The sequence below is a fragment of the Mytilus californianus genome, unplaced genomic scaffold, assembly GCF_021869535.1.
Source record: "Mytilus californianus isolate M0D057914Y unplaced genomic scaffold, xbMytCali1.0.p SCAF_6, whole genome shotgun sequence".
In the NCBI taxonomy this organism is placed as follows: Eukaryota; Metazoa; Mollusca; class Bivalvia; order Mytilida; family Mytilidae; genus Mytilus; species Mytilus californianus.
Window position 1 is genome coordinate 49,225,123 of NW_026262712.1, and position 12,663 is coordinate 49,237,785.

Sequence of the window (12,663 nt, forward strand, 5' to 3'; positions counted from 1 at the left end):
AACCTGTTCATCTTCGACTTCGCGATCGCTTGCGTGCCTTTTCCGTTGTTTGATACTTTTTTTTCAATTTCACGATTTTAATACAACTATCCGTTTTAGTTGACTTATTTGGCATAGAATTTTCCTGATCACCATCGTCACCTGCCTTTCTCTTCCCCCGATTAATAAAAAGAAAACATTGAAATTTGACGATCCGCCATTTTTGTCAATGAAAACAAATGCGAGGCGCGATTAGTATTTAAATGTTTACGGTGCAGAACCGAAAAAAATCCGGAATTTGAAAAAACAGCGGACCACCTCCTAAAATGGAAAGGTGGTCGGCTTTCAAAAGAAGGTGGTCGGCACACCCGGCTTAAATGCCGAATGGAAAACACTGTTATAGCTGATTTGTCCCTGATGTAGTACAAAGGAGACATGGTAATATGTCAATGATACCACAACCCAACAACAACAAAAAAAAACCACTTAAAGACATTTAGAGATCAAATATATAGCAGTCATCTGGTAATTTCTGTGAATGAAACACTAAAAATATTTTATTTGATTTAATAAAACATATTTATCATGTCGGGGCCTTTTATAGCCAACTATACGGTATGGGTTTTTCTCATTGTTGAAGGCCATACGGTTGCCTATAATTGTGTACATCCACTTCACTTGAACTTTGGTGGATATTTGTCTCATTGGCAATCATACCACATCTCCTTTAATATTTTTATATAACCCAAAAAAACTTATCTTTCAGGGAAATGGTTTAACTATGGTATCCTGTTCCTTGTGATGATACTGGACCTGAACATGTGGAAGAACCAGATATTTTACTATCCATATGATTATGGTCAATATACTGATAATGATGGCAAAATCCATACCGTGAATGACGATTTTAGCTTAGAAAACCATAACGAAACCTTGATGAGTTTCAGTTACAGGAATTCTACCATCAACCCGCTTACCAATCAGACATACATATCTGAAGATGGCGTAATGAATTCACGGTTTTATGATAATAGTCTAGCAGTGAAGGCAATTGCCTTTATCCCTGCACTAGCGGCTTTCATCACATTTGGCGTACTTATTTGGCAGTTTGGACGATTCAAACCATCAAAGACTGATCCATATGCAGGAAGGCTGTTAAAAAGACCAAAGAAGAAATCTTCATTCAGATTATTTAAAGAAAGTTTTGGGAAGAGGTTTTCACTCAGAAATAGAGTGAAGGCTGTTCCAAAACTTCTTGCTTTTACTCGTCGTCGTAATACAAATACTGGTAAGGCTGATTTTCCAGTAAACGATAGACCATCAACAGATCCTGTGTCATAGAATTGATATTTTTAGGGAAAATATATATCGATTTTCTTTTTCTTATTATCATGACACAAAGTGTATTCAGATTCCTTGAATACAAGAGGAAAAAAAGAAGTCTTGAAATAATTAAAATTATTTAAGATACAAAATGTAGTTTTACAATTGTTTTGGTTGGAATCAATATGCTTTCTCTTTTCTTTCACAGTATTCTTCGTGTTTAAAATAGATTCAAAGTATCTGAATACCTTGTCCATTGTTTATTAGTGCTTTGTTATTGATGACTGTGCTAATTAACTCTAATTGCATTGATAGTTGTACAAAAATATTACATGTCCATAAAAATGTTTACATAAAAGTTGTAAGTGTTGCCAATTTGTAGAAAGCGTTTCCTTCATGTTCTTGGTGAATAGAATTTGAAAAGATGACTGTGCTTATTAACTCTTATAACATTGATAGTTGTTCAAAAATAATACATGTTTCTTAGTCCTTTTAAAAAATGTTATACAAAAGTTGTAGTTGAAATTGTAGCCAATTTGTAGAAAGCATAACCTTAATGTTCTTAGTAAATAGAATATGAAATCATGAGTGAATTCAATATTAAGGTGGTACCTAACACTACAGGGAGATAACTCAAGTAAAAGGGAGTAAAATCAGCTAAACGTTTTAATTACGTTGTGTTGTTAAGGGAATATTAAGCTTCTCAATGATCAAAGTTAGTGTTTGTCAAACTGCTATATAACCAGTCTAATTTTTCTGATAAATTGGTTGGTTCAAATTTTTTGAAATTTTTATATTTTTGTCAAAGGGTCAAAGTAAATACTTTGTCAAAATTTTATGAAAATTAAACGAGCCAAATTAATTTTAGTGAAGGTGTTGGGTACCACCTTAAGTAATTCTAGTTCAAAAGTTGTTGCATTAGTTCATATCAGATGTAAATTACACATATATATTTGCTGCATTTAAATTGGTTCTATTTGAGGAAGCCATAGAAATGTGTAAAACAAACATTAGGAGCTACAAAATCAAAAGGTTTGAAGAATAATGTGCAATGCAAAATGCAAAATTAAGTTTGATTAAAAATTTAAAGTAGAAACCTAGTTTGAGTAAACAGTTCAAAACAACTGTACCACTTTTTATGCCCAACCTACGACAGTAGAGGGCCATTATGTTTTTCTGTCTGTGCGTCCGTTCGTTCGTCCGTCTGTCCCGCTTCAAGGTAAAGTTTTTAGTCAAGGTAGTTTTTGATGAAGTTGAAGTAACTTAGTACACATGTTCCCTATGATATGATCTTTCTAATTTCAATGCCAAATTAGAGTTTTGACCCCAATTTCACGATCCACTGAACATAGAAAATGATAGTGCGAGTGGGGCATCTGTGTACTATTGACACATTCTTGTTACAACTTTTATTGTTCTACATTATATCAGATGATTTGTATCATAGGTAGCCCTGAAACTGCTAAAGTTATTTTAGGCAAATTCTTGTACATTTGATTTTTTCATTTTATCCTTGTACATTTTATAGTCAAAATATCAAATATAAAACATGTATCACAATGTTCTAAATCTTTCTGAAAGCAGAAATTTAGAAATGAGACAAAAAGTCTTTTTTTTTTCAATGTAGATAACATTATGTTGAATCTTAGTTTTGTTAGACAGTTATAATTGTATATTCATAACAAGTGTTTTCTGTTTCTGTTTTTTATTTGTTTTGGTTTTTTTTTACTTTTTTTATTCTTAATATACATACCTATCCCTGTGATCATTTTTTTATATATTTAAAGACCATTTTCATATATTGATAATTTCACATTTTCTGTGTTCTAGTTACTTTTCCAGTAAATGTATATATTTTTCATAACATTTTCAAGACATCTTTTCACATTCAGTTTTTACGAAATTGAATTAGCTAAAAAAAAATCTCTATTTCTTTCTTTATTTTATTTTTTACTGCTTTTCATTATGTGTAAACTTAAATTGCTACCTAATGTTATTATATTTTCAGATTTCTATCATTGGATTCTATCTATTTAAAGAAACTTGCTAAAAATGAGATTTTTAAATACACCTGAAATTGTTCTTATCTCCTAAAATTTACATATAAGTCAGAGCTATTGGTTGATACAGAAAAAAAAAACAAAGTTGGGACACATGGGTATCCCTTGACTTATTTTTGTGTTCATGTATTTTTAGATCATGTTTTATGAAGTTTGGTGCTTTGTTAATTTGTTATTGGTTATTTCCTTATTTTCACTAAATAATTGTTATTCTAAAACCATTTAATTTATATGGTATGTGCCTTTTTGTCCCGCCTACAATATATTTTAAATTCATTTGTTTATATTCTATTGTAAAAATATTGTCACTATATATTATACTAAGATGACAAGAGAATATTATATTTTCAATCATTTATCATTATGAATGTTCTCTACACAAAATAGAATTTAAGAAGATTATACATGTAAATTTGCCCTTTTTAGTCTCCAAGTAGGAGAGATGTATAGATTTTTATATACGTAGAATTCATTATTATTAGTGGGTACTAATTTTTGTTTATTTCATGGGTGTAGGTAACCAAAAATTTAAGTGTACATCAAAATACTAATTTCTGAAGGCGAATTTGTCAAAACTAGGAAACAAAAAGTTTTCCTCAATCCTCGAAAATATGTACCCTGAATCCAGAGTAATTTATTTTAACTGTTTAAGATTATATGTTTTCCAAAACTTAATAGCATCAACAAACATTTGTTTAATTCTAGAACAGCCCTAATTTGTTTATGTTCAGAGAGAAAAGATAATGTTTTCCTAGCAAAATCTTATTATGTATGTACATTAGAAAAGGTTTTTTTTTCAAGAATTCCTGAATAACTTTCAGAAATCTAGAAAAAATGCTATGTAAAAATTAGTCAAAGATTAGGTATTCTAGATGCATGTTTCATCTTGATAAGACTTATTAGGTGGGCTCAAATCAAAACAAATGGGAAGGCCAAATAAATTTTTTAGTTAGAGAGTATAGAAAACTAACAGGCCCAAATTGTGTGCCATCATCAATTACAGATAAGATTGTAAGAGACAGAAAGTTGTAAGGTATTAATTTGATTTATGGGGAAATTATATCTGCTGGTATGATAAATTATAACAAACGGCCTTTGTGAGTCTTTACTGTGAACTATGACAGAACACATACGTAGATCTACCTCACATAGTTATTGTATTATTAACAAAAAGACCAAGTGACTGAACCAATTGTTAAGTTTTACTTAAGTCAATTTATTGTATAGAACTTTAAATAGTACTGCATTGTTTGTCTACCTTTACTTAAACACGGGACCAGGAGAACTATACAAATATTAAATTTGTGTGTTTAAATTTTTATTTTATTTTAGGGGGGAAAGAGGGTCCTATGATTTATTTACAGTGTTTTTTTTTAACTCCTGCAAGTTTGTTTGTATACAATTTTGAATAAGAATCATTTTATATGGTTTCTTGGCTTTATGATTATCTAGTTCGTAGAGCTGAAGGAAATTTAAGTTGACTATCAAAGCTCATAAAAATACATGAGATATTAAAAAGAAAAATTATAAAATGACAAAATATAATATTTACAGGTCCAAAGTAGAGTATTTCCAATATCATTTCTATTTAAACTCCTCTATGTATTAATTATTGATATTGTCAAATTAACTGTTGTACAAATATATTAATTTATATGAAATACAAAATTAATGTATTTATGTATCTTGTGTATGGTAAATACAATATAAAAAGCATTATATGGTATTGGTGCAATATTATACTACTGTGGATTCATTATTATAAGTGGAATACCAATTTTTGTGGATTTTGTGGGTATATGTAAACTACGAATTTAAATATTGAAAGAAGAACATATTTTCTGTAGGCTTGTATGTAGACTTTTGTAAAACCATGAAATAAGATATCCACGAAAAGTGGTACCCACGAAAATAAATCCACAGTTATATGTTATGTATATATATACTTGAATTATTTGTTTTGTAATTTGTAGAATAACCTACCAGTATATATATTTATATTTAAACCTGTGGAAGCTGACAATATTTTGGACTTAAGTTTTTATTTTTATATAACAAATCTGAAGAACACAAAGAACATACTTATCTTAAGTTATAAAGTATTCTTGCTGTTTACAGAAAGCCCTTTCCACACATTGATTTCCTAAGGACTGATTATGACTCTAAAATTATAACTAGGAGTTATTTGTTTTTCCTTGCAACTATTACTAGTATTTCCAAGAGGAATGGGGAGAAAAAGATTTAAAATTGTGTATTACTTCAATATATAAATACTTTTTAGCATGATAAGGCCAAATGAACAAAAATCAGTGTGTTTAGAATCTGCCGAATGGCCTTTAATAAGGATTACTTCACTTTAAAGTTTTCATCAACAAATCTTTTGTATTTTTTATCAAATGACACAACAGAGTTATTTAAAACCATGTTTGTCATCATCAACTCATTTATTGATGAATAAAAAATGGCAAATTTTCAGTAAAAGGTAAGGTATAATGCAGAAAACAGACTAATGAAGACACAACATTTTGCAGTTTGTTTGAAAAAAAAGATCCACTGACCATTATCTCTTTGGCAAGAAACTATAAACTCGTATATTTTTATTAGAATTGTGCTGATCTTAAGAAGTCACATGTTTATAGAGAAATGGCAAAGCAAAGGTATATTTTTCTAGTTTTGAACTTTACAGATTGTTTTATTTGAATGCCAAAATTTGTTTACATGGGCCTTTAATAAAGTAAGGTTATTTAATTTTGACAGAAGATATTAATATGTATATTTTTAGATCTTAAAACTATGTATAATATATAATCACCATGTTCTATTTTCCTCAAATAAATAGAATTGTTTTTTAGAACTTTATTTTTCTCCTGGTAAATTCATTTGTCTAATTTTTGGTTGTAATTTAAATGTTTATGCTTTGTATTTTGTGATCTCGGTTTTTTTTTTCAGAAAAAAAATTGTTTAAAGAGGAGGGCAAGATTGTGCCAAGTATAATTTTTCTCATTAAATAATTAGCTTTTTTAAAGCACTAAGCTTTCCAAAATTTGATTTAGTTGTTTTTGCAGAAACAACGATCTTAATGTAAGCAAGATGACTTCACACAAGTGAAAGTCATGGTTTCATAATTTTGTAGATTTTTGTTTTGTTTTTCTATTTTTCTTTACAATGTTAAATGTAATATATAAAATGATACAATAAATATGTATTTTCTGTTAAAATAAAGGTATTTTTAAGTTATTAATGGCACACTGTTTTCATTGTTAAAAAGTTATCATTAGAAATTTATGGCATACTGTAAATATCAAAAAGGTGAATCTATCACAATGCAGGATGTGTAATACTAAACTGTTCTGACATTTTCCTCATATCAGTTTTAAAGATTGTGTTTCAGAGATACTTACAGTATCAACCCCATTGACTGTTACTAAATTGTTAAATATTTTTTTAAGAATAATCTTTTTAATACATCGCATGCTCTTGAAAATGATTTTATTTACCCTTTATATGTTGGTTTTAGATGTATTATTATTTAAAAAAATAGTTTTTGTACCAAAATATAAAAAAAAGGAGGAAAATCATAAAGAATTTGAAGTAAATAGAACACACATACCATATACACATGTCTACATTTGAAAAACATATACATGTACATTTGAATTTTCATCATATAACTTCAAATAACAACCACGAAAGAGAGCTTCTACAAACTTTTGGTCTCTGGTGGCATAAACACCAAATCTAAATAACACAAACCCAAAAGCTTAATTTAATCTCACTTGCTAGTAACTTGATTTTCATATGATTTAATTTGCTTTAGGTGATTATGTACAATTCTTTTGTCAGACTGAACCAATCATATCTTTTTTTGTGTTTGTACTTTTGACTATTTCTGTTCATCCAGCATCCTGCATTATGATAAATTCTCCTTTTTTTACTCATTATTTATGTTACAGCTATAAATGACTGTAGTTTTGAAAACTGTATTTTTAAAACATGCCGAAATTCATTTGAATGTAGCTACACAATACAGGGTAAAATTAAAATAATGCACATCAATAATTTAAGAAAACAATTGGAATGTTAAATGCACATTTTTTAAATTTGTTATGAGCTGAGTTATGTCAGTATTGTCAGAGTAACAGTTGGTTATTAATTTGACAAAGGAGTAGCCCTAAAATGGCCCCTATTTCTAGCTAAAATTTCAAATAAGGAATTATTTACCAATATCGCAATGAATCATAGCTAATACAATGATTAGATGGAAAATATGACTTTTTGTTGAAAATTTACGTCATGCGTCGACAAAAAAAATCTTTTAACCTAGTGTTTGTGATGACATTTTACATATCTTTCTTGAATATTTAGTTTGTCGACGAGTGAGCTCTATGTTTCCTAGGCCTAAATTTTGTTGAAATCTGGAAGATTTGGTTAATTTTTTGCAAAAATCTCTATTTTTGACCTACTTGATGTAAAAATCAACGCTTTAAAATAAAAATTTGACAAAAAATAATTGTATTTAACTATCGCACATGTCTTTTCATCAACTTACTAGTAAAACACTTTTTGTCTTGAAACATTGAACTTAATAGTCGGGGCAGGACTAAATATGGCCCTCACCGACATTACTCCTTTGATAAAACTTGCTGTAAATTTCATGAAGATTTTTTTCAGGCTTATAAAATTTTGGAAATTAAAACAAACTTGTACAACTGGAAATGTTTAAAAGCCTGGCAGGACCAATATATATGAAAGTTAAATGCATTTTTAAAAGTATTTCAAAAAATAAAAACTTTTCTTGATTTTTATGGACATTTGACAAATGGCAATGATGAGCCTTAACAATTTTGATCAAAAATAATTTTCAGAAATTGGCTTAAAAACATAAAAGTGCCCTTTAATGAATCTCTGAAAGATAATTACCCAGTTTGAATAAAAAGATAAGTGGAATATTCAATATTTTTGCATCTTCAGCCGAAAAGGAGTAATAGGGCCTATGTAAACTCTTGTCATAACTCAGCTGGTGCACATATGATATTATTATTTTTTTCTGATCAATAGATATAGCATTATAAATTGATCTCCTTTAAACAATAATAGTGCCTAACATCCAAACAAACTGATCTATTTTTGCAAGGTTACTTCTAGTAACATGCCATCTTTAGTAGTTGAATAAAAATATGTTTAGAAGAACTGTTTATTCTTTCATAAATATATATATATCCTCCTGTATATCCCAACTAAGTGTTTGTTGTTGATGTTATTGGTATGAAGTTAGATCTTTGGATCACTCGGTCAAACTGAAGTTATAGTAAAGTATTCATTGAGTTATTCACATAGATATTTTTACCTATCATCTCTCCTTCACACACAAAGTAAGGAATGTTAATGGGAATCTGACTTAGAGTCCATATAGCTGTGCAACCATCTGTCATGATTAGTTTTTATGCCCCCGCCGTAGGCAACGGGGGCATTTAGTGTTACCTTTGACCGTCAATCCGTCTCATTTTCGTTTCCACACTCTAACTTAAGTTTGCCTCATGCAAATTTTATGAAACTCATACACAATCCTAAGAACCAAAACTTGCAGAGAGAGTTGAATTTGGGCAGTAAGTCACTTACCATTTTAGAGTTATGCCCCTTATAACTTGGAAAATTGGAATTTTTTTCGTTTCCAACTCTAACTTAAGTATTCCTCATCCAAACTTTATGAAACTCATACACAATGCTGAGAATCAAAATCTGCAGACATAGTTCGAATTTCGGCGGGGAGCAATTTACTGTTCTATAGTTATGCCACTTTATAACTTGGAAAATTGGAATTTTTTTCATTTCCAACTCTAACTTAAGTTTGCCTCATCCAAATTTTATGAAACTCGTACACAAATTCAGACAGAGTTCAAATTTGGGAAGTGAGTCATTTACCGTTCTAGAGTTATGCCCCTTTCTAACTTGGAAAATTGCAAAGCTTCAGCAGAGACATTTCTATCCTCAGACACATTCTACTTTTATTTTAGTATGAAAATAAGAAGATGTGGTTTGATTGCCAATGCGGCAACTATCCACCACTTGACAGAGATGAACACAACTACAGGTCACCATACTGCCTCCAATAAGGAGCAAAACTCATACTTAATAGTAAGCTTTATGGTTTAAATGTTTTTAGCTCATTGTGTCCTAAAAGCCATGTGAGCATCACTTGATGTTTGTTGTCTGTCTTCTTTAATTTTTTATGCCGTAGCGGAGGGGGCATTAAGTTTTACCCTTGTCCGTCTGTACGTACGTACGGATGTATGTCCCAAAATTGGTTTCCATTCCCTTTACTTAAGTTTGCCTCAACCAAATGTTATGAAACTTATACACAATGCTTATTACCACAAAATACAGATCAAGTTTGAATTTTGGTGGCGTCACTTAAACCGTTCTAGAGTTATGCCCCTTTATAAATGGAAAAATTGCAAAATTTTTAGTTTCCGTTCTCTAACTTAAGTTTGCCTTAACCAAATGTTATGAAACTTGTACACAATGCTTATTATCACAAAATACAGATTAAATTTGAATTTTGGTAGCGTCACTCTAACTGTTCTAGAGTTATGCTCCTTTATAAATGGAAAAATTACAAATTTTTTTGTTTCCGTTCTCTAACTTAAGTTTGCCTCAACCAAATGTTATGAAACTTATGCACAATGCTTATTACCACAAAACACAGATCAAGTTTGAATTTTGGTGGTGTCACTTTAACCGTTCTAGAGTAATGTCCCTTTATAAATGGAAAATTTGCAAAATTTTTAGTTTCCGTTCACTAACTTGAGTTTGCCTCAACCAAATGTTATGAAACTTATACACAATGCCTATTACCACAAAACACAGATTTTGAATTTTGGTGGCGTCACTTTAACCGTTCTAGAGTTATGCCTCTTTATAAATGGAAAAATGCAAAATTTTTTGTTTCCGTTCTCTAACTTAAGTTTACCTCAACCAAATGTTATGAAACTTATACACAATGCTTATTACCAAAAAATACAGATCACATTTCAATTTTGGCGGGGTCACTTTAACCATTCACGAGTTATGCCCCTTTATAAATGGAAAACAATGCAAAATTTTTAGTTTCCCTTCTGTAATTAATTTTGTCCCAACTAAACATTATGAGACCTATACACAATACTTATTACCACAAAACTCAGATCAAGTACAAATTTGGGTAGCGTCACATTTATCATTCTTGAGTTATGTCCCTTTATAATGTTGTATGCAAGTGGGGGCACATCTGTGTCCATGGGGACACATTCTCCATTTTTTTTTTCAAAATCCATTGAACCAATTTAAACTAACTTTAGGCTGAATTATCATGTGGGTATCTAGTATAAAGTTTCTTTGTATTATTTGCCTCTTCCAACATGGCAACATAGTAGATTTTCTCCCCTGATCTCTATGTATTGTTTTGAACATTATGACCTTGTACAGTCTGTAACTAAATGAAAGGAGATATGGAGTAAACATCCCAAGGATGACTGGGGATTAGAAATATTGTCACTCTTGGTCTTCTTTCGACCGGCAGTAAAACCCTTGCCAAAGTGGGGCGTCCTTTTGGCTGTGCTGATGTACAAGTAAGCATACAGCCACGTCTGGTCAGAATTGGGACGTTCAATATGATGCCTCGTGTAGAGGGAGTGCCACACTCTCTGCTCATTAAAAACCCTTGCTACATCTCTTTGAGGGGTCCGTAGGTGGCCTGTTGCAAGGCAAAATATCTGACCCTATCCAATATACCCTCATTTTCCAGTGGCAGTTCAAATTTCCCCAACCTTCTCCCTGGAAGGCCACTATTACAGTACCTTCCTAATGTATATATTGTTAATTTGTTCTCGTCCTGAATATGCATGAAATATTTGCCACTTGACGTTAAACTACCAACAATCAATCAATCAATGAGATGTTGCCCAAATGACCAATGGTAAAAAAAAAGATAAATAGAGACAAAAGGTCACCAGACAGTCTTAAACAATATGTCTATACAATATGCCAATCCCCTCATGTATTAAAGTTGTTGATTTATTTAAAAGAGAAAACAAAAGATCTGATATCTAAACAAAATTTCCCAAATGATAAATGACAAAGGTACACCAAAGAACCCAAAATTCCCCAAATGACCAGAGAATACTAAAGAACACAAAAATTTCCCCTATACAAGAAAACATAATGAACACAAAATTCCCTATTCACAAGAGAACACAAAAGAACAAGAAGGAACACCAAATTCACTATACAAAAGTACGTACTTAGTCATACTGTTATATAATAGAAGTTAAGTTCCGTAATAATATTAGATCCAAATGGAAGAAATATTCTGGAATATTATTTCCGCTTGAAGAAATTTTACCGTGACAGTGTTCGTTACTGTATAAATAAAGAGTCAATAAAGGGTACCGACTATGTGTTCCAATAAGAACAGATATTACAGCATTCTTTGTTTATAACAAAGGTTCTAGAGGAACTACTATTAGGACAAACAAATATAAAATAAATGTGGATAGTGTCCACATGTGAACAGATGATGCCCCCGCTTGCATATCATATAGTTATAAAGGGACATAACTGAAGAACGGTAATAGTGACGCTACCCAAATTTGAACTTGATCAGAGTTTTGTGGTAATAAGCATTGTGTGAAAGTCTCATAACATTTGGTTGAGGCTAACTTAAGTAGAGAACAGAAACTAAAATTCAGCAATTTTTCTATTTGTAAACACGCATACCTCTAGAACGGTTGTGTATACGTTTTATAACATTTGGTTAAGACAAACTAAAGTTAGAGAACAGAAACGAAAAATTCGGCAATTTTTATGTTTATAAAGGTACATAACTTTCGTACTTAATCTGTATTATGTAATAATAAGCATTGTGTATAAGTTTCATAACATTTGGTTGAGGCAAACTAAAGTTAGAAAACGGAAACAAAAAATTTGTACTTGATCTTAGTTTTGTGGTAATGAATATTTTGTATAGGTTTCATAATGTTTGGTTGGGGCGAACTTAAGTTACAGAATGGAAACTAAAAATTTTGCAATCTTTCGATTTATAAAGGGGCATAACTCAATAATGGTTAAAGTGACACTACCCAAATTCAACTTGATCTGTGTTTTACCAGTGGAGGTCAAAATTAAACATTGCATTGTATAAAGCATTGATTGTAATTGATTCAACTATAATCATGGACAAAGGAAGATAACTCCAATTTTAAAAATAAAAATTACTTGACATTTAGAAGAAGAAAAAACATTTTGCAATTTTTCCATTTATAAA

General features: G+C 30.5%; 1 protein-coding gene across 1 annotated transcript in view; it reads left to right on the plus strand.

The window, feature by feature from the left end:
* LOC127706776 (transmembrane protein 117-like) overlaps nucleotides 1-8,552 on the plus strand; it is a 29,972-nt gene extending 21,420 nt beyond the window's left edge. Inside the window, exons 6-7 of the mRNA XM_052211461.1 lie at nucleotides 746-1,907; nucleotides 2,196-8,552. Coding sequence (XP_052067421.1) covers nucleotides 746-1,320 — 575 coding nt within the window. The 3' untranslated portion in view covers nucleotides 1,321-1,907; nucleotides 2,196-8,552. The remainder of the gene's footprint in view (nucleotides 1-745; nucleotides 1,908-2,195) is intronic.
* The last annotated feature ends 4,111 nt before the right edge of the window (nucleotides 8,553-12,663 follow it).